This window comes from Caenorhabditis elegans, chromosome V (genome assembly GCF_000002985.6).
Source record: "Caenorhabditis elegans chromosome V".
In the NCBI taxonomy this organism is placed as follows: domain Eukaryota; kingdom Metazoa; phylum Nematoda; class Chromadorea; order Rhabditida; family Rhabditidae; genus Caenorhabditis; species Caenorhabditis elegans.
The window spans coordinates 17,285,907-17,305,021 of NC_003283.11; the positions used below are offsets into that span (position 1 = coordinate 17,285,907).

At 35.1% G+C, this 19,115-nt stretch overlaps 4 protein-coding genes, 1 non-coding gene and 4 pseudogenes across 9 annotated transcripts; 5 read left to right on the plus strand and 4 right to left on the minus strand.

Moving 5' to 3' along the window:
• Window positions 1-135: 135 nt before the first annotated feature.
• Window positions 136-495, minus strand: K10G4.16 (uncharacterized protein; the record flags this gene model as incomplete). Its single annotated transcript, NM_001269808.1, has 2 exons — window positions 136-237; window positions 418-495. 2 exons carry the CDS (start codon window positions 493-495, stop codon window positions 136-138), a joined length of 180 nt encoding a protein of 59 aa, NP_001256737.1.
• A 981-nt stretch (window positions 496-1,476) lies between these two features.
• On the plus strand, window positions 1,477-2,760 carry srw-30 (annotated as a pseudogene). Its single transcript has 3 exons — window positions 1,477-1,787; window positions 2,219-2,359; window positions 2,406-2,760. Coding segments are annotated over exons 1-3 (807 nt in total).
• A 1,427-nt stretch (window positions 2,761-4,187) lies between these two features.
• K10G4.15 (uncharacterized protein) lies at window positions 4,188-4,547 on the plus strand (the record flags this gene model as incomplete). The annotated part of the gene is made up of 2 exons (NM_001269809.1): window positions 4,188-4,265; window positions 4,446-4,547. The coding sequence occupies 2 exons, from the start codon at window positions 4,188-4,190 to the stop codon at window positions 4,545-4,547; spliced, it is 180 nt and encodes a 59-aa protein (NP_001256738.1).
• An 872-nt stretch (window positions 4,548-5,419) lies between these two features.
• Window positions 5,420-5,809, plus strand: K10G4.11 (annotated as a pseudogene). Its single transcript has one exon. A coding segment is annotated over exon 1 (390 nt).
• Window positions 5,810-6,307: 498 nt separating this feature from the next.
• On the minus strand, window positions 6,308-7,823 carry srw-46 (annotated as a pseudogene). The gene is made up of 5 exons: window positions 7,726-7,823; window positions 7,275-7,505; window positions 7,080-7,223; window positions 6,563-7,011; window positions 6,308-6,518 (listed from the first exon to the last, which is right to left on the minus strand). Coding segments are annotated over exons 1-5 (1,133 nt in total).
• Window positions 7,824-8,506: 683 nt separating this feature from the next.
• On the minus strand, window positions 8,507-11,453 carry K10G4.13 (annotated as a pseudogene). Its single transcript has 5 exons — window positions 11,353-11,453; window positions 10,720-11,212; window positions 10,467-10,670; window positions 9,913-10,061; window positions 8,507-9,840 (listed from the first exon to the last, which is right to left on the minus strand). Coding segments are annotated over exons 1-5 (2,281 nt in total).
• A 922-nt stretch (window positions 11,454-12,375) lies between these two features.
• On the minus strand, window positions 12,376-15,569 carry K10G4.5 (DUF38 domain-containing protein; the record flags this gene model as incomplete). Its single annotated transcript, NM_001356781.3, has 6 exons — window positions 12,376-12,689; window positions 12,738-13,770; window positions 13,818-13,975; window positions 14,087-14,284; window positions 14,774-15,284; window positions 15,469-15,569. 6 exons carry the CDS (start codon window positions 15,567-15,569, stop codon window positions 12,435-12,437), a joined length of 2,256 nt encoding a protein of 751 aa, NP_001343591.1. The 3' UTR covers window positions 12,376-12,434.
• K10G4.14 lies at window positions 15,054-16,584 on the plus strand. The gene is made up of 2 exons (NR_070109.1): window positions 15,054-15,213; window positions 16,472-16,584.
• Window positions 16,585-17,147: 563 nt separating this feature from the next.
• Window positions 17,148-18,532, plus strand: sri-70 (Serpentine Receptor, class I; the record flags this gene model as incomplete). The annotated part of the gene is made up of 5 exons (NM_074979.3): window positions 17,148-17,303; window positions 17,359-17,487; window positions 17,721-17,939; window positions 17,996-18,420; window positions 18,484-18,532. The coding sequence occupies 5 exons, from the start codon at window positions 17,148-17,150 to the stop codon at window positions 18,530-18,532; spliced, it is 978 nt and encodes a 325-aa protein (NP_507380.3).
• Window positions 18,533-19,115: the final 583 nt, after the last annotated feature.

Below are 19,115 nucleotides of genomic sequence, written 5' to 3' on the forward strand. Positions count from 1 at the left end.
GAAACGCATATACTTTTGGCCGATGCTGTTTAATTTTTTAAAAAAATCCAGGATTCCCCATGTTCATATATTTATTTACATATATTTATTGTTCGAAAAATAAAACGGTAGAATTGACTTCAGAAACTGAATATCTCATAGTAGTTGAGACAATTCTTGAATTGCTCCATTGGAAACTCCTTCCGTAAGTTTTCCAATCATATTTGAGACTCCGCCAATATCTTTAATTGAAAGCCCCTGAAAATGCTGAATATCAAAATGATACTTGTTATTTATGAATTTTATTATAGATCGCTGAGCGACTTCGAAAATTGTAGGAAATGGCTAAGAAATTCATCAAATTCATGTTGAGTGAATTATTTAATTTTCACTAACGTCACCAGTTTCTCAAATATAATTGTTTTTTTGAAAACTCACAGGTCCTGTAGCAATTTGAGAGAATCCGAAGTTTGCTGCACAGGCGACAAGGACAAGAAGATAGACGATAAAATTCATGTTGACTGAGTTGTGAGTATTTATTTTACAGGGCTCTTTTTATATGAAACAGTGACAAAAGAGGGATCCAATAAAAACATGTTATTCTGAATTCTCGGATACTCCTTTTGTATTATCTGTTTTGAGAATACAATAAGAACTGAATAGGAATTTTTTCAAAAAAAAAATTTATTACATAAAAATGACACGTTACACGAAAACATACGAAAAGAGAGAAAATTGAATTTACAGAAAAACACGTGGAATATTTAAAAATCAGAGAAAATATCACAGAGGGATTGACTGAAAATCGAAAATAACAAGTTTTGTTGGGTTACGAATTTTCATAGTCTCGTCCTCAGCACCTAGTTTCAATTGTTCGATTCTCTCTGGAAATTCCGATTCTTGAAAGCTTTATAAGCTTTTGAAAATGTTAAACACCCATTGGAAGTCCCAATTTGAGACGGTGGATACCAGAAATGTGTTAAACATGTTGAAACCTTAAGGTGGATTTAAGGATTTCAGTTTAAAATGCGCTGGTCCCCCGCCAAAAAAAGACTACTGATTTCGGCGAATTTTAAATTTTGGATAATTACTTATTTGAATTATCGCATCTTGAAACTGCGCCCATTTTTTCCGCGCCGCACTTTGAAGTGTTTTTAATTCCAAAGCAATTTTTTGTTCTTATCCAAATTTTAGAGTGAAGCACAGTTGCCTATGCACGGCCTCCTATAGCGTTAAGCCTACATGTGGTGTTCTCTTTTATAATACTATTTTTTTTAGGTAGTTGGTGTTTATGCAACAGCTAGTTCGGAATTCCCAATTCATTATTACGATTATGTTTTTCTTACTATTAATTAAAAGTTCCCACGCTCAAAACCTAGATTTTGTTCCGTTGTTATTCTGTCTGATTTGCGATATTGTGTTTTCTGTTTTCATTCAGACCTCAACAAACTTCTGTTTTTTTTTCCTACTTTTAATTTGCAGAAACAAACCCGTCAAATGGATGCTAATTACGTTGAAATGTTTCCTGAATTCAGTATTGAATCGATACGTATACTTTGTGCAATTGCAAATTTTATGGGCTCCTTCAATTATTATTCAGATCATGTTCATTTTGTTGCAGTTTTTGTAGGAACGTTTCTCGGAGTTATACATTTAACGATTCTTACTAGAAAATGTATGAGATCACTGAGCATCAATGTGTTTCTAATTGGAATTGCCGCTGCTGAAATTATCCGGGAAATTTGTATTATTATAATTTTCGTTCCATTCTTTGATTTACGTTATTTGAGCGACGAAGTTTCAGATTGGTAAACTTTAATTAAACAATTGTGTTGTACATTGTTAGAGCTGCCATGGGAGGCAGGCGCGGTTTCAGAGCTTGACGCCGGCCTCTTGTCTTGTTTTTATGTTTCTACACTATCGCGAGAAGTCAGGCTTGGTGTTTACACCAAATAATGCAAAAGGTGGTTCTTTCGAGGCGGCTGACACTTTCAGGGTTCCGCCCGGCACTATACAAAAGGCGCGGCTTGAGGCGGGAGGCAGGCGTTTTGGCGCCTGTATGGAAGCCCTAGTTGTAGTATTGCACGCGCCCTAATCGTGCAGTGCTTGATGTTCGGTAGAGCGCAATTACACTGATGTGCCACTAACCTGGTCCGTCCTGCGGCCGACGCTCCACGGGTGCGTATGGTGCAGGCGGTCGATTTCATTGTCTTATTTGAGTACAAGTCTAACATTTCAGTTCCAATCCCAACTCGACTGTGGCGGTGTTTTCATATAATGTCTCGGCATCCTTCACGAGACTCACAGAAAAAATATCAGTTTGGTACGCTGTTGCTATAGCTGTTATTCGAACTCTTATGAGATACCCAGTGAATGTTAGGTATAAAAATTTTCGTCCCCTTCGGTTTTTAGCTTATCGCTTTCAGAATCAACTGTTTGACTCAATCCACATATGGCCTAAGAATCGTTTTATTAATCACCCTATCAATTATTCCATTTGGAGCGCTTAGCTATTTCAAGTTAAGCTCCACATCAGATAGAGGATGGACTCCATTCACAAATTGTGTAACTTTTTCGGAAAATTCGACAAAAATGAAATTCGATTCTCACTCCACTGAATTGTTCGGAAGCACAGACGTCTACAAAATTGCTCTTCTTATTGAAGGAATTTTCTTAGAATTCACGCCATCAATTATTCTACCGATTACCACTATAAGTTTGATCATGGATTTGAGAAAAGCACGGAAAAACTCACTGGCCACTTTGCATTATTTGGTGTAAACACCAAGCCTGACTTCTCGCGATAGTGTAGAAACATAAAAACAAGACAAGAGGCCGGCGTCAAGCTCTGAAACCGCGCCTGCCTCCCATGGCAGCTCTAACAATGTACAACACAATTGTTTAATTAAAGTTTACCAATCTGAAACTTCGTCGCTCAAATAACGTAAATCAAAGAATGGAACGAAAATTATAATAATACAAATTTCCCGGATAATTTCAGCAGCGGCAATTCCAATTAGAAACACATTGATGCTCAGTGATCTCATACATTTTCTAGTAAGAATCGTTAAATGTATAACTCCGACAAACGTTCCTACAAAAACTGCAACAAAATGAACATGATCTGAATAATAATTGAAGGAGCCCATAAAATTTGCAATTGCACAAAGTATACGTATCGATTCAATACTGAATTCAGGAAACATTTCAACGTAATTAGCATCCATTTGACGGGTTTGTTTCTGCAAATTAAAAGTAGGAAAAAAAAACAGAAGTTTGTTGAGGTCTGAATGAAAACAGAAAACACAATATCGCAAATCAGACAGAATAACAACGGAACAAAATCTAGGTTTTGAGCGTGGGAACTTTTAATTAATAGTAAGAAAAACATAATCGTAATAATGAATTGGGAATTCCGAACTAGCTGTTGCATAAACACCAACTACCTAAAAAAAATAGTATTATAAAAGAGAACACCACATGTAGGCTTAACGCTATAGGAGGCCGTGCATAGGCAACTGTGCTTCACTCTAAAATTTGGATAAGAACAAAAAATTGCTTTGGAATTAAAAACACTTCAAAGTGCGGCGCGGAAAAAATGGGCGCAGTTTCAAGATGCGATAATTCAAATAAGTAATTATCCAAAATTTAAAATTCGCCGAAATCAGTAGTCTTTTTTTGGCGGGGGACCAGCGCATTTTAAACTGAAATCCTTAAATCCACCTTAAGGTTTCAACATGTTTAACACATTTCTGGTATCCACCGTCTCAAATTGGGACTTCCAATGGGTGTTTAACATTTTCAAAAGCTTATAAAGCTTTCAAGAATCGGAATTTCCAGAGAGAATCGAACAATTGAAACTAGGTGCTGAGGACGAGACTATGAAAATTCGTAACCCAACAAAACTTGTTATTTTCGATTTTCAGTCAATCCCTCTGTGATATTTTCTCTGATTTTTAAATATTCCACGTGTTTTTCTGTAAATTCAATTTTCTCTCTTTTCGTATGTTTTCGTGTAACGTGTCATTTTTATGTAATAAATTTTTTTTTTGAAAAAATTCCTATTCAGTTCTTATTGTATTCTCAAAACAGATAATACAAAAGGAGTATCCGAGAATTCAGAATAACATGTTTTTATTGGATCCCTCTTTTGTCACTGTTTCATATAAAAAGAGCCCTGTAAAATAAATACTCACAACTCAGTCAACATGAATTTTATCGTCTATCTTCTTGTCCTTGTCGCCTGTGCAGCAAACTTCGGATTCTCTCAAATTGCTACAGGACCTGTGAGTTTTCAAAAAAACAATTATATTTGAGAAACTGGTGACGTTAGTGAAAATTAAATAATTCACTCAACATGAATTTGATGAATTTCTTAGCCATTTCCTACAATTTTCGAAGTCGCTCAGCGATCTATAATAAAATTCATAAATAACAAGTATCATTTTGATATTCAGCATTTTCAGGGGCTTTCAATTAAAGATATTGGCGGAGTCTCAAATATGATTGGAAAACTTACGGAAGGAGTTTCCAATGGAGCAATTCAAGAATTGTCTCAACTACTATGAGATATTCAGTTTCTGAAGTCAATTCTACCGTTTTATTTTTCGAACAATAAATATATGTAAATAAATATATGAACATGGGGAATCCTGGATTTTTTTAAAAAATTAAACAGCATCGGCCAAAAGTATATGCGTTTCGAGCTTTTGTGGACAAATTTAAAACAAGTTTCATTACAGTGCTAAATTCCCGTCAAAAACGCATTTTGTGTAAACTTGATTTATTGCAATACAACGAATTCCCATTTTGTTATCAATTTTTTTTACATTTATTTAACGAAATGTGCGATAAGGAATATTGATAAACTTACGATTCTCACTCGTCGGGAAATATTCATACTACTACTACAAGCATAACAATTTTCAAAAATGAATGATTTGTCCCAAAAACTGTCACATTTATTGTCAAAACCGGAAAGCAAAACGTGAGTTTTAAATTAACCGGAAAAGTTGAATGTTCAGTTTTGTTAGGTTTTTATCAAATATTATGTAGATTTTTTAAAGTTTTTCTAAAAAACCGGTATTTTTTTAATTTGTTTGTTGGGTGTTACCTAAAAAATCACTTTACCAAAATTTGAAGATAGATATTTGTTATTTATTTTAATCGTGTTTTACTTATTTGTATTCAAAATGACTAATCACGAAAAATGGGCGAGTTATATTTTACATTCAGAAAAAGTGAGGAATTTCAATTTGATTTTTTAAAACTTACTTCAGATCATCTAAAATCTTGACCTCCACATTGAATTCCCTACAAGACTCCAAAAGAATTGGAATCCGAATTATCGTTTACGGTCCGATTAACCATCTATACCCGGAAAGTCCCTTCCCGGATAACGATTAGCTTTCACGGCGATGGTTCAGGGATCAGTGGACATATGTACGAGGTTATCAAAGATAGTGGCTACATTAGCGCCTCCATGAAATATTTAAATGCGATACTAGCAACTGAAATTTCAGTTTCTTATATATCTATTCAATTTGTTAACGAAAAAGGTTGGAAGTCACTAAATCCCAAAGTAGTGTCTCATGTCGGAATGCTACTATTAGAGGAAATGGCTAAAATGCTGAAATCGAGAAATGTGACGTTAAAAAAGTTTTCTGTGCGCCTTTTCGAGATGCCATCAGACGACCCTATTGAAAAAGTTATATCACAGTTGGATGTAAAAGTTTTGGTATTGAAGAGAGACTGGGATGAAGATGATGAAGATAAGAAGCCTATTTTCCATCAAATAGTTGAATCGGATAACTGGAAAAAGCTCAAAGCGGTGAACTGCTACTTGCTGAGCTTTTTGTTTTTTCATTTTGTTTCCGCAAACGGCAAATCGACAATTTGCCGAAATTATAATTTCCGGCAGAACCGGAAAATCGGAAATTTGCCGGAATTGAACATTTCCGGTATACCGGCAAATTGGCAATGTGCCCGATTTTTAATTCCCGGCATACCGGCAAAGTGTCGATTGGCCGAATTTGCCGGAAAACGGCGATTGCCAAATATTTGTGGTTTTGCGCATTTTGTTTTGAAAATTTCAAACTTTCAAATTCAATCGGCAAAACTGTACGCATCATATAAATGTTCCTACATCTATTTCTGCAAATTGATATCCGGCAAGCGGCAATTCGGCAATTATCCGTAAATGAAATTTCCCGGCAAATCGGCAAACCGGCAAATAGTCAAAATTGAAAATTTACGTTAAATCAGCAAACCGGCAATTTGCCTATTTGCTGAACGGCAATTTCCGCCCACCCCCAACACAGATAATATACTAAATTATGTTGTTCCGTGTTATCATATTTATATTCGCAGTATTGACTGACGAAACTTTTGAGACTGAAACGTCATTTTTCCAAAATAATAACATTCGTTTTGCCGCTTTTCGGTATTCAGATGCCAGAAAGTAGGAAATTAGAAAATGAATAGTGCCATTAACTATTGATAAAAATGAATATATAATGGAGAATTCATTAACTATAACTCTGGAAATTACCTTTTTTTGGAAATCAAAATTCAATTGGCTTACCTGAAAATAGAGCCCTCTAAACTTTGAAAAATAATAATGTAGGAGACGCCTTGTGGTATGCTAGCAATGAGAAATGTTAAAGTGACAAATATTACTAATTTCGATGTTTTTTCCTTGTCACTTTTCTTTCTAATTGTAATTTTGACATTTTTCCATTTTCGGAGCTCAAAAACCAATACTAAAGTTGCAATCGACAGAACTACCGATGGAATAAACTTGAATAATATTCCATCAACATTTAACAATACTTCAAGCAGTTCAGTTGCCATATAATAATACTCGATTTGAGTAAAGTTGGACGGGAAACCTAAGCAAGTTGGAGACGGTTGCCAACTGGAAATTGGCTCGATAGTTACTTGATATTGAATAAGAAACATAAATGGTAACATTATAACGGGAATAGGAATGACTGCCCAAAGACCAGCTTTCGAAGTGACGAGTGAGTTGAGTCGAAAATTAAATTTGATTTCTGACAACTTTGAAAAAAAAATTTGAAAACTGACAACAGGTAGCTTACCGCTGTTGCAAGGGGTAACGCATGACCAGAGCACGAAAGATTGTCATAAAAACTGCAAACCAAACTGGCAAGTCCGATGCAATCATTTCTAATGAACTAAAAGTTAGAAGAATTAACATTTCCAGATAGGATTTTGGAGCCACACTGAAATGACATAAAAAGTTTGATTTTTTTCAAAATTGAAAAAAAAGTTACCAATTCTCTGGAGTATTAAGCAATACAAACTCTTCATAAAACATTTGTAAATTTGAGAAAACTGTGCCAATCATTCGAACGAGATCACAAATTGCAATTCCAATTAGGAATACAGTTACTGAAGAGTTTCTCATAGATTTCCGTGTGAGCACTGCTAAATGGAAAATGTTGCCGAATAATCCGAAGATAGCGATCACGAAACTTGCATATCCAAGAAAAAATTTGAAATTGCTAAAAAAAAATGTTAGAAAATCAACGGGAATGATCTTATTTTATAAAAATTTCACATTGAAAATCGTTTTAAAAAAAATTTGTGACTTAACTTTTTGTGAAACCGATGCTGAAACTATCACCATTATGAAATGGTTTCACTTTTTTCAATGTAGAGCCTTTTCTTTGTAAAATCTTCAATGTTTTGGCAAAATTGTTAAAAGTGAAAGGTGTTGCATACCTGGCGAAAATCAAGACAGAAATCCAAAATCGTTTTGATTCTGAATCTAGATCACCAAAATTGATGTAGTCATATTCTGTCAAGTCGGCGTTCGACATGTTAAAGAAAAAATGTTTTTCCTTCGGCTCGAGCTCTTGTCACAAACCGATTATTTATAATGAAATTGTCGTTTTTCCTGCAACTGGAGCAGTGTACTGCAGTATGAAAACAGATTAAATGGGATAATGTTTTTGGAGAAATGGTTAGAAATTATGTACCTAGTTCTTGCATTTTTTTCTTCAGAAGTCTTGCGAGATGGAAAAAGAGCTAAAATGTGGTAGTCTAAAAAAATGATGCAAGCATGATTTCCTAGAAAATCCAGAAAAAAACAACTCCTCGATGATGAAGAATTATAAATTAGTATGTCAAAATACAATTTTCAATTAGAATACTCGTGACAGTTGAATTGTTGTTCAGGAAATTTCGGGTGATTCATGATTTACGATACTTCTTTTCAACTTTGAATTACCTTTCCATTAAACCTGACAAGTTGTAACGATGAGAAATCTAGAAATAATATTTAGTACCCCCCGGATCCGGCAACTATTGTGTATTCTGTAATATCACTTAATATATGTGTCCAAGTAAACTACTGCGGTATGGTAAATATTTCACCTTTTTGTACACATTTCTCAATGGTTACGTTTCATTGACTTCATTCTGGTCCAGCAACAGGAACATAACAGAAAAAATAATCGACTTCGACAAAATACATTTATGAAAAGTGGATCAATCTACCACTTTAATCGGATAATGGTGATGATTTAACTCGAGTGAAGACTATTCTTTGTAACACTTCATAGTACCTAATGTGGAGACAGTGGTTGGTTTCTGGATACTCGAAAAACCACACGCTTGGATGATTGCTTGAAGGTTTTGATCTCCAAAATGGCTGTCCCAGAAATTGTATTTTGTAGAGTTCTTCCCCAATATCGCTGGACTCAAATGATGCCACAAATTTCTCAAAGTTGTGCGAAAGAAGAAAGTCCTGAACGTATATTTTTGAAACAAACCCCCAATTAAAGTTTGAAACTGACAGTTTTCAAATGAGCAATCCCTTCCATGTTAGTTTCACATTAACCTCGGAGAAATGTCCAAAGTTTTTCATGTCAGTGGGAGCAATTGTGTGTTCTATTTCAATGAAACGTGCATTTTTCCACTGCTTCGACTGGCAGATTTCATCGATTTCTAATGGTTCAATCCAGGAGCAAGGGGTATCACTATTATCATTGACGATTTTTTGAATACAAATAGTTTTCAACGAGAGCCAATTCAAATATGGTAAGATGGTCATCACCGTCTTTTGATTACATGCTTGCATGCTCAATGCTTTGGTAGATATCAGACGGCCAAGAGACTTCAGAATGCCATCGAGGTAATTGAAGAATAGATAAACTCTTTCTACGTAATCACTTTGTTTGTTCAACTCCATCTGATAGTTTCCAATTCCTTGGTACTCTTGCACGAGCTCACGGAACTCGTTTTGATGCTTCACACAACTTCCCAAGGGACGTTCTTCATTGGTGTTCCGACATTGCTCACAAGTTTGACGATCTTTTTGGAGGTTTAGAAACTTCATGTACTTCGGAACCTCAGACCATTTCATATACTCGAATTCATAAAGAAAAGTATCGTCAGAAAACTGAGGGAGCATTATCTTGAAGTTTTCAATTGGTGATTTTTGATTGACTAGATTGAGTCGCAAAAAATCTGTAGAAAAGCTCGATCGCCTATTTCCAAACCACTGGCGAAATTCTTCTTTCGAATATTCTTTGATTGCAAAAGGGTCCGGATAAAATGTCGAGCCTTCAGTGGGATGGTAATAATATTCATATGAAGGATAATTCAATTCGTCATTCATATCCAGAGACTCTCCGTCACTCCAAAACCTTTCGAACCAGTTGCGGTACACAGTTTGATAGCTAGCTACTGATTCGATAACTTGAGATATCCCATATGCCAATTGTGAGGTAGTCGGAAGATTTCATTTCAATCTTGATAACTTCGATTTTTGGGTCCAGTTTGAAATGTTCTGCCCATTTTCGAACTTGCCTCGACACGTTGTGCACAACAGGTCTAAAATTTTGCTTAATATTATAGTTTTTATAAAAGTTAAAAGTTCAGTGAATCAGTGAAAGAAAAGCTCACATATTATTTTGTCCGACATAGCGTAATATATCTCCCATAATTAAATTGTTTGTTAATATTTCGAAGCCTCTCATATTTGTTCCCCCTGGATCTGTCTCCAATGAAAAGTGATCCAAATGCGATGTCATGTTTGTGTTATTGAGATCATCCTTAAAATTAGTTATTAAGATTATGTGGCACCCCGATTTTCCATAGCAAAGTCAGGTTTTATGAAAATGCTAAACAACTTTAATAAACGAACATCTTCACCCAATAAATGCTTCCGTGACTTTATAACCTGATTTCGAAATACTTTCGTTTTGAGTAAACATCATTGTTTTATTATATGAAACGCTAGCCTCGTACGCACGGATGATCAGTTTGTCCCATCCCAGGTTGACTCCTAGAAATTGAGGCGCCATGTGCCTTTGAAGCTCTAACGGCACAATAATTTTGTCAACAAAAGAACATGCACTGCATAACAACTTATCCACGTATTGTTCAGACGTCAACCAAAAAAAGGACACGCTGACTACTCGTGCTTTCGGATATGTTCACATTAAGTAAAACCATACCGATTTGTTCCATTTTGACTGCTGAATAATAATTCTTGTATCATAGATTTTGCACTCAATGTTGTCATCAACACATCGCCAATCGTAACTACTGTGTTCTTGAATACGAGGTCCAAATAATTCATCTAATCCTCTGTCGTCGATGCTTTTCGCATTTGAACTATTGAAAATAACTTTGCAATTGTTCAGGGCCTCGCTAATTACCTGAAAAGTATAACTTGGTTAACAAGCATTTTGAAAGCTTTTCACAAACATTTTTCATATCACGAAGATCTTTAAGGGCAACTCTTCCAACTGTGAATTCCGCACTCAAGTAGTCCACCGAATTCAACTGATCGATCTCCAGCATTTCTTTGTACGTCGTTACAGGGGTTTTGAACTCATCGTCAACGAATTTAAATTCAAGCTGGCGTAATTTTCGATGATCAAAACAAGAATGGACGTTTCGAATTTGTTGTATATTTTTTACAGCTAACTGCACTTTTCCGGCGGTGATTAGGTTCACTTTCGAAATTGATACTAATTGGTCATGTAGTCGCATCAGATGTTCATCATCAAACCCCATCTGTTCAACGATAAATTCGTTCAATTTCTCTGGGTTCTTCTCCAAAATATGTTTCATCTCATCACACAAGACATCCATACAATCTCGGTTTTTGATTCGAATTGGTTGATATGGCTCATACATTATCCAAGTATCTTTTCCCTTGTCACGATAGAAAACCTCAAACGCAGATTCTTTATTCCTGAAAATCAGACTTCATGTTTGATTGTTGTTATGGACAATCAAATTCTTCTTGGGTCTTACGAAATAACAAAAACATCCGCAAATAGGAAAAAAAATTAAAAATTGCTCGAAACAGTTTACGTCAGAGAATGAACTCACCAGGATGTCCCAAAGATCAATGATGATCTATTTTCATTCAGTCGAATAGTAAGGTGTGATATTGGAAGCGTTGGTTTTGCGAGTCTGACGGCATAGGACATCTGAATTCTGGAAAGTTGAATTCAAATAAAACAAAAATATCAGGAAGCAATTAAAAATTATTGAACGTATGAATATTAATTGCATATGCATTTTTAAAAGAAGAAACACTACAAAATTACGAAATTACTACAAAAATTCAACTGATTACATTAAGAGTGAGCAAGAGTGAAGAGTGATGTGTTTACAACACGTTGAACTTTTTAGACACATGACAACACCAGTCTGTTGACATATTTGTACTCATTTTCTCTAAGCAATTTTTGTTTAAGATGTCAGACACTGCACAAACAGCATAGTTTATTTATTTTTACTTTAGTTGAATACTATTCAATTATCATGTGATTGTGAGAATAAAGCCATAGAAATCAAGTATAGCAAGTTAACAAACCCAGAAAATATTGGTCTCACTATCTCTCTAATTTTAAGTTAATTAAAAGAATGAGCAAAGGACATATTTCAAATATAATTCTTAATAAAACCGCATTCCTATTTCTATATATATATGTTTTTTCAAACACGTTAGAAAAGGTATTATAGTCATTTGATAAAAACGAGGGGTGGAGAGTTTCCTACGTATAAATTTTCTGCTTATGAAATTTCGAAATTGATTTCAACATTCAAATTTTATTATTAGGAATATTTCAATTTTCCAAGTTTTTTTTCCATTCGGCTGGTTTTTTTCTTTTCTCAATTATAAGCATGTTCAGTAAATCACGGTGTGGATTTTTAAACAAAATATCAAAAAACAAACAGAGAAAAGCTCTGAAATATTCAAAAAATGCCACGTTTCATGATATGGTTGAAAATGAAATACTTCTAGGAACATTTTTTTTTGAATTTTTGTTTTAAAAATCCACACCGTGAAATGTTGTGTTTATTTACGATTAGCAAATTTTTATACCTTTGGAAAAAAATGGTTAGTTCCAAACTGATCAGATTTATTCAAAATATTTTTTAAAAAACGAAAAAAACATCTGTGTCTACAAGTTCATGGGAACGGAAGAAGCTTCCTTACGAGTGAATATAATTTTCCTAGACAACTCATAGTACAAAATGTGAAGATAGTCGCTTGATTCCTGATACTTGAAAAACCAAACGCTCGGATGATTTGTATTCGGGTGAGTCGGTCTTCGAAAAGGCCATCCCAGCAGAGATACTTCATAGATACTCTCATCAACATTGCTGGTTTCGAAGGAAGCTTTGAACTTTACAAAGTCTTCCGAGAGTAGGAACTCCTTTAATTATTAAAGTTTTAATCAAATTTTACTAAGTTCTAAACTCACAGTTTTCAAACACAAAATTCCTTTCATGGTCAAGCTGGCAAGCTTCACGTCAGCCTCAGAAAAATGTCCAAAGGTTTTTATGTCCGCAATATCAATAACGTGTTCTATGTCAACAATTTTAGTGCTTTTCCATTGCTCCAATTGGCATATTTCATCGATTTCTAGTGGCTGAATCCAGGAACATGGAACTTTATTCTTGTCTTCAACAGGTTTTTGAATGGAAATACTTCTCAATGACCGCGAATCCAGGTGTGGCAAGATATGCATCATCGAACTTTGATTGTAAGCTTGAATACTCAGCGATTTGACAGGAATTTTATGACCAACAGATTTCAGAACGGTTCCAATGTAATCGATGAATTTATCGATTCTTCGGGCGTAATCAAATTGATTCGGTAATCGTTCTTCCATTCTATTTTGACATTTTTGCATCAGCTTGTGTAGCTCAGTTTCGTGCTCAGCACAGATTCCAAAAGGCAGATTATCACCGGTTACTTCGCACTGTTCACAAATCGGAGACTTTATTTTGAGTTTCATGACGTTTCTGTACTCTGGATCGTTATAATATGACATTGAACGAAACCACTCGAAATCCGGAGCAAACCAGGGCAACATTAATTTAAGGTAGTTGATTGGAGACTTTTGATTTAACAAGATGAGTCGTAAATTGTCCGAAAAGCTGGACCTGTTGGCAAACACTTCGCGAAGTTCTTCTTTTGAGAATATGTTGACCGAGAAAGGGTTTGGAAAAGGATATGTCTCAAAATTATTGAGGTAGTATATAGGAATGTGGAACAATTTGTAGGGCGGGTAGTGATATTCATTTGCAGATTCGTCGGCATCCCAATACATGTCGTACCAATGTTTGTACATCGTGTCATAGTTGTGTTTCATATGCTTTAAATCGTCCAATACTTCAATTGTAAGATAATCGAGAGATTTCATTTGAATCGCAAGAACTTCTATTTTCGAATCCGGTTTGACTCTGTCTAAACACCTCCGAACAGGCCAGGAAACTAAGCGTAGAGCTAATCTAAAAATTTAATATTTAATGAATTTTTTTAGACATGCGAATCCCACATAGTAGTTAATCCAACATGTTGTAATATGTTTTCTATGATTACAGCGGTTGCAAGTACTCGCAAGCCACATCCATCATTTATATCATCCGGAATCTCTGGTGGAGTGTCGTTTCCCGTTGTTGAAGTTGTCTTGACTATTGTGTTGTTTAAATGTTTCTGAAATCAAGATAGGTAAGCCGGCTATGAAATTAGACACGATCTAACATTAGGCTAATAGTAAGCAATGCACAATTAACCAGTTATAAGGAAAATTTAGTAAGAACCAACCGGTATGGTGAACTTCTGAATTACAATTTCCGCGTCTTCGATTATACACATTACACCATCCCCCAACGCCCGAGTACTATTAGGAATGAATGGCCCGATAGGAGGCCCAAACAAATCATCCAAGGTTTCGTCAGCAATATGATTCATATTTGAACTGGAAAAAATTGCTTTGCAATTGCCTTCATAGTTGAGGGATACCTGAAAGAACCTACCCTATCATAAGAGACTTTAAATACTGTGTCTTTGTAGAAGTACTTTCATACTTATTAATGGTGGAGTATCATCAGTGGAGAGATTGTTTTAAAAAAGCAAGATAATGGTACTATGTTATATAATTTTTTGAAGATGGCAGAATCTAAGTATTTGGCCAATTCCTATTTCAATAACCACAATGAGAATTATTTCGATGGAGCACACTTTCACGCTTTTATTACACTAACTTAGAAGCGTGCAACCGCGCTTCATCGAGCATATTCTCTTGGCGGTAATTCAAATAGAAACTCGGTAAAAACGGAGATTCTTCCTATTTTCAAAAATCCAATAAAACTGAGAATTTTTTAATTTTCCACATGATATTTGGTCATTCTGAAACTATAAGCGTTCCTACTGGCGCTACTCCACCTTCACTAATATGTATATCTTTTTTGAAACCGCAAATTATTCTCAAATTTTATAAAACTGACAAACCTTCTTTATTGCACGTAGATCGTCAATTGAAAGATTCTCAACTTTGAATTGCACCCACATCATGTCAATAATTTCCAACTGCTCAATTTCCATAATGTCTTTAAATATATTTGCTTGACATTCAAAATCATCGCTCACAAATTCAAACCCAATTGTGGTTAGCGTTCGAATGTTAAAGCACGAAAAAGCTTTTCGAATTTGGTGTATGTCATTTACAATTAGCTTCCCAAAAAGCGCGTTTATCTTTTTGGCTCTCGACATTGATACCAACCGATCGTATATGCTTTGCAGTTGTGTCAAGCTTAGATTTTCGTCTTCACATCGACAAAATTCGATAACAAATTGGAATAGTTTTTCACATTCGCTGTTCAACATGATTTCCAGATCATCACACATCACATCTATGCAGTCTCGGTCTTTTATTTTAATTGGTTGTTGTGGTTCGTAAGTTATCCAAGTATCATTTGTCCTGCCGTGATAAAATACTTCAGTTGGTTTTGTATATGAAACCCTGGAAAAACGATGTTTTATATCAGGCCTTCCTGTTTTTTGGTTGTTTGGTTTATACAAAAAATATATATTGAAAAAAGTTTTGTGGTTTTCTCGAATTTTGTCTGACTTTGCGAGAAACGAAACGTTGTGTTCAACTGTTCTCAAAAAATAAACTAAAATTTTCAAAAATAAAAAACGTTTACCGTTCTGTTTCAATGATCAACGACGGGCTTTCTCCATTCAGTTTCAAAGTGATATTTGTTATTGGAGCAGTTTGTTTTGTGAGTCTAAAAGCATGTGACATCTGAAATGAAGAAAATTCTACTACGAAATGAAAACTACAATTGTTGATTAGAATTGATGCCATGTAAAACTGATAGGAAAAATATGATTTTTAATCAATAAATTATCAAAGGCATTTTCAACACAGGGCAAAGCATATGTATATATTTTTAATTTGAAACAACATGGTGCACGTAAATTTTGAATAAATGATATAAACTAGATAAAAGAAGATCACACTTAAAGTTGAACCGTTTTCAAATGAGAAACCCAATTTTTTTTAGTTTCTATACTGTATTGAGACTTTATTGAGACTACTGTATTGAGACTGTATTGAGACTACTGTATTGAGACTTTTAAAAAAGATTACAAAACTGTTTTCAAATTCAAATTTTATAGTGTTTGATTTTTTATTACAGTTTTACAATTTCAGGGAAAAAATTGAATTGTTTTTATTAATATAAATTACACAATTGGAATTATTGGGCAAAAATGCGTGCGTAAACCGTACATACTGATAAAAAGGGGTCATTCCACTGAATCAGCAGAAAATGAGACAAACTTTTTCTCATTTAGGTTACGCTTTTTAGAGAAGTGTAACACAGTTTTGCAAAATGAAAGAAAACCATGTGAAAAATAGTTCACCGAGTGAGGCCCAAAAAAGTATATGTATACTATAAGTAAAATTAACAACAGAAACATTAAACATTCGAAAAAGTCCAGGGTTAAAAAGAGTCATAAAGACAATATTATTTGAGGGGCAGTTCGAAATATGGTTTTCTAACAATTAATTTTTTTAAATGTGCCACTTGATGTTAGGTTTGTAGAGTGAACTAAAGTTGTTTCAAGTTGCTCTTTTCTACCTGTGAGCTTTGAAACGATACATTAAAGATGTCACTTCATCACTGAGTAATTTGTTTTCAGCTCAGCGGTCGCCCTATCATTACTGTGATTTGAATCCAATGACCAACAAGGCCGGAGTCTGGGTTACACACGGAATTCAACTGATTAAGCCTGCTGCAGGATGCACGAAACTCTGAGCCATTACTACTCAGTCAAGAGCGAGTCACGGCAACTTGGTCCAAAACCATTCCTAATTAGTAAACCACAACTAAATAGCTTAAAACCATTGCTAACTAGCAAAAAAACATTGTTAATTAGCAAAAAAGGCTAATTAGCAATGATCTTAAGCTAATTAGTTATGGTTTACTAATTAGGAATGGTTTTGGACCAAGTTGCCGTGACTCACTCTTGACTGAGTAGCAGCGACCGTCTGGGTGTTCTTCTGATTGCAGTATGAAGCCGTCAGCAAATTTCCCTTTAGGAGAGAACTTTGACAAAAATTGACCTTAAAGAGCTTTCAGATCAACTTTTTCTAGTTCAAAATGCTCCGTGGGAGCTAAACTTTCATTCAGAAGTTGGAAGACAAGTTGAAATACTTCCCATGTATCACGTTTTTAATGTTTGGGCAGCTGAAACGTTCTTGAACTTTACCATTTTCAAAAAGTTCTTGACGTCTGAAAAACGAGGAAATGTTAAAAATTTGCACCGGTCTCACTCTATTTTTCAATCACACATTTATTTTTTCTAATTCCTTGACATGTACAACATTGACTTTTCTGAGCCACTTTGGATTGTTAACTATTATCATTTTATTGGAATTTCTTCTCTGTTAGGCAATATTTTTGGAATATACTTGTTAATTTTCCAAACGAAGGAGCTTGGCGAATTTCGATACTATCTGCTGCTTTTTCAGGTTTGGTTTGAGTTTGATAAAGGGATTGATACGTATAAGTTTTATACAATTTCAGGTTGTATGTACAGCAACGGACTTGAATCTCACTACCTTCATGAAATTCTTGCCATATTATCCAATCAACGCTCTCGGAACGATTGGATATTTCTCGCAATGGTTCAATATGCCCACTCATTATTGCATGGTATGTACGAAAATTCGAAACATAATGAAATATTTGTAACTATCTACAATTGGAAAGCTTTTAGTGTAACATTCTGTGCAAATTGGTGCACATGTAATGCGCGATTCATCGAAAGCGGCAATTTTGAGTTACTTTTCAGTTATCCCGTTTCACCTGTTCAAAATTGATACCACATTCATAGTTTTGTATCCAAAAGCGTTTCCTGTTGAACATAACAATTTTCTATCTTTCAGCTAGTCAGTCTGACGTTCATATACTACGAGTCCGAATGCCTAGCTCTGTGCTTCTTCCAAAAACATCAGAAAATCGCTAGTGTCATCGATGTTCATGTGATTCCAAGATATGCAATCATCATCGGATCGTTGATATTTTTAGCTTTTCCAGTCTATCCGATTATTGCCATGCAGATTCTCGATGTTGGACAGGAAAAGCAATTGGAATATATCAAAGAGGTGCGTGTTGAGATATTGTTGAGTATTTATTGTTTTTGAGATTTTGAGATTTTTAGAATCTTTTCGACTACTACGCTGGATTTTCAACTGTACCACATTTCGCAATTTACGTCGACTCACCACTGTTGTACAGCGTCTATTCTGTGGTCTTGCTAACAATGGGAGCTATTTTCGGATGTTTGGTGCTCGTCAACACTGACCTCATTCGCTTGATGGTTCGCTTGAAACCTCAAATTTCCCAGCAAAACTACCAAAAACACGCGGAGGCAATCCAAAGCCTAATTGTGCAGATGTTTGTCGCCGGTCTCTGCGCATTGCCACTGTTCGGTGTAGCTTTCGTTCTTGCTTTTCAAATGGAGAATGGTCAACTTATTGGGAAACTCATGTTTGTGTGTTGTACCTGTCATTCTACAATTAACATGATTTCGTTGTTCATCTTTTTTCCGCCATATCGAAGATATTTGCTCAAAAAATTTGGAATGTAAGTGCATGCAAGTGTAGATCTGAGAATGTACATATTTTGGAAAAAACTCTTCAATTTCAGAAAACGACGGAGTCTCTTTCAAGTGGGCGCGTCTTCTGTGTTAAGTTGACAGTTCTGCAAAAAGCGTATTATTTAATATTTCAGTTTTTTCGAGAGACTCATTTTTAGGCACCTTCGTATAATTAATAATATTCATAACATGACCGAAAAAGCTGAACTAATAAAAATTTAAGATATTTGTATATTTGTGTATATCTACAGGAAGAGCCATAATTATGGCGACCAGCTGCAAGCTCGCTAGAACTTGTGTTCTAGAATTCTTCTGTCACGAATATTTTCAAACGTAACTTCATTCTTATTTGAAGTTCACGTTTTCGTCTTTTATCTTCCACAGGGAAAGCAAGATTACTCGAAAGCTGTCCGATGTTGGTTTAAAATAAAGACTTTTTGTGAAAAAAAAATTAATGTAAAAAACTTTCCGGAAATGTCTCCCTTTGACTGTTTCAACAGGCCAATAACATCTATGTTGCTTGCCACACATTTCTGCTCAGAAAATTTTGACGCCATCAGTCTATAAAGCGTGACCTTACACTTTACTAACGAGGCAAACCACCCATTGTGTCACCTTTCCCATGCTTACTATGTTCCTTGATTGCTTACACGTGAAGAGTCCAAGTGAAGTACGTGCCTGC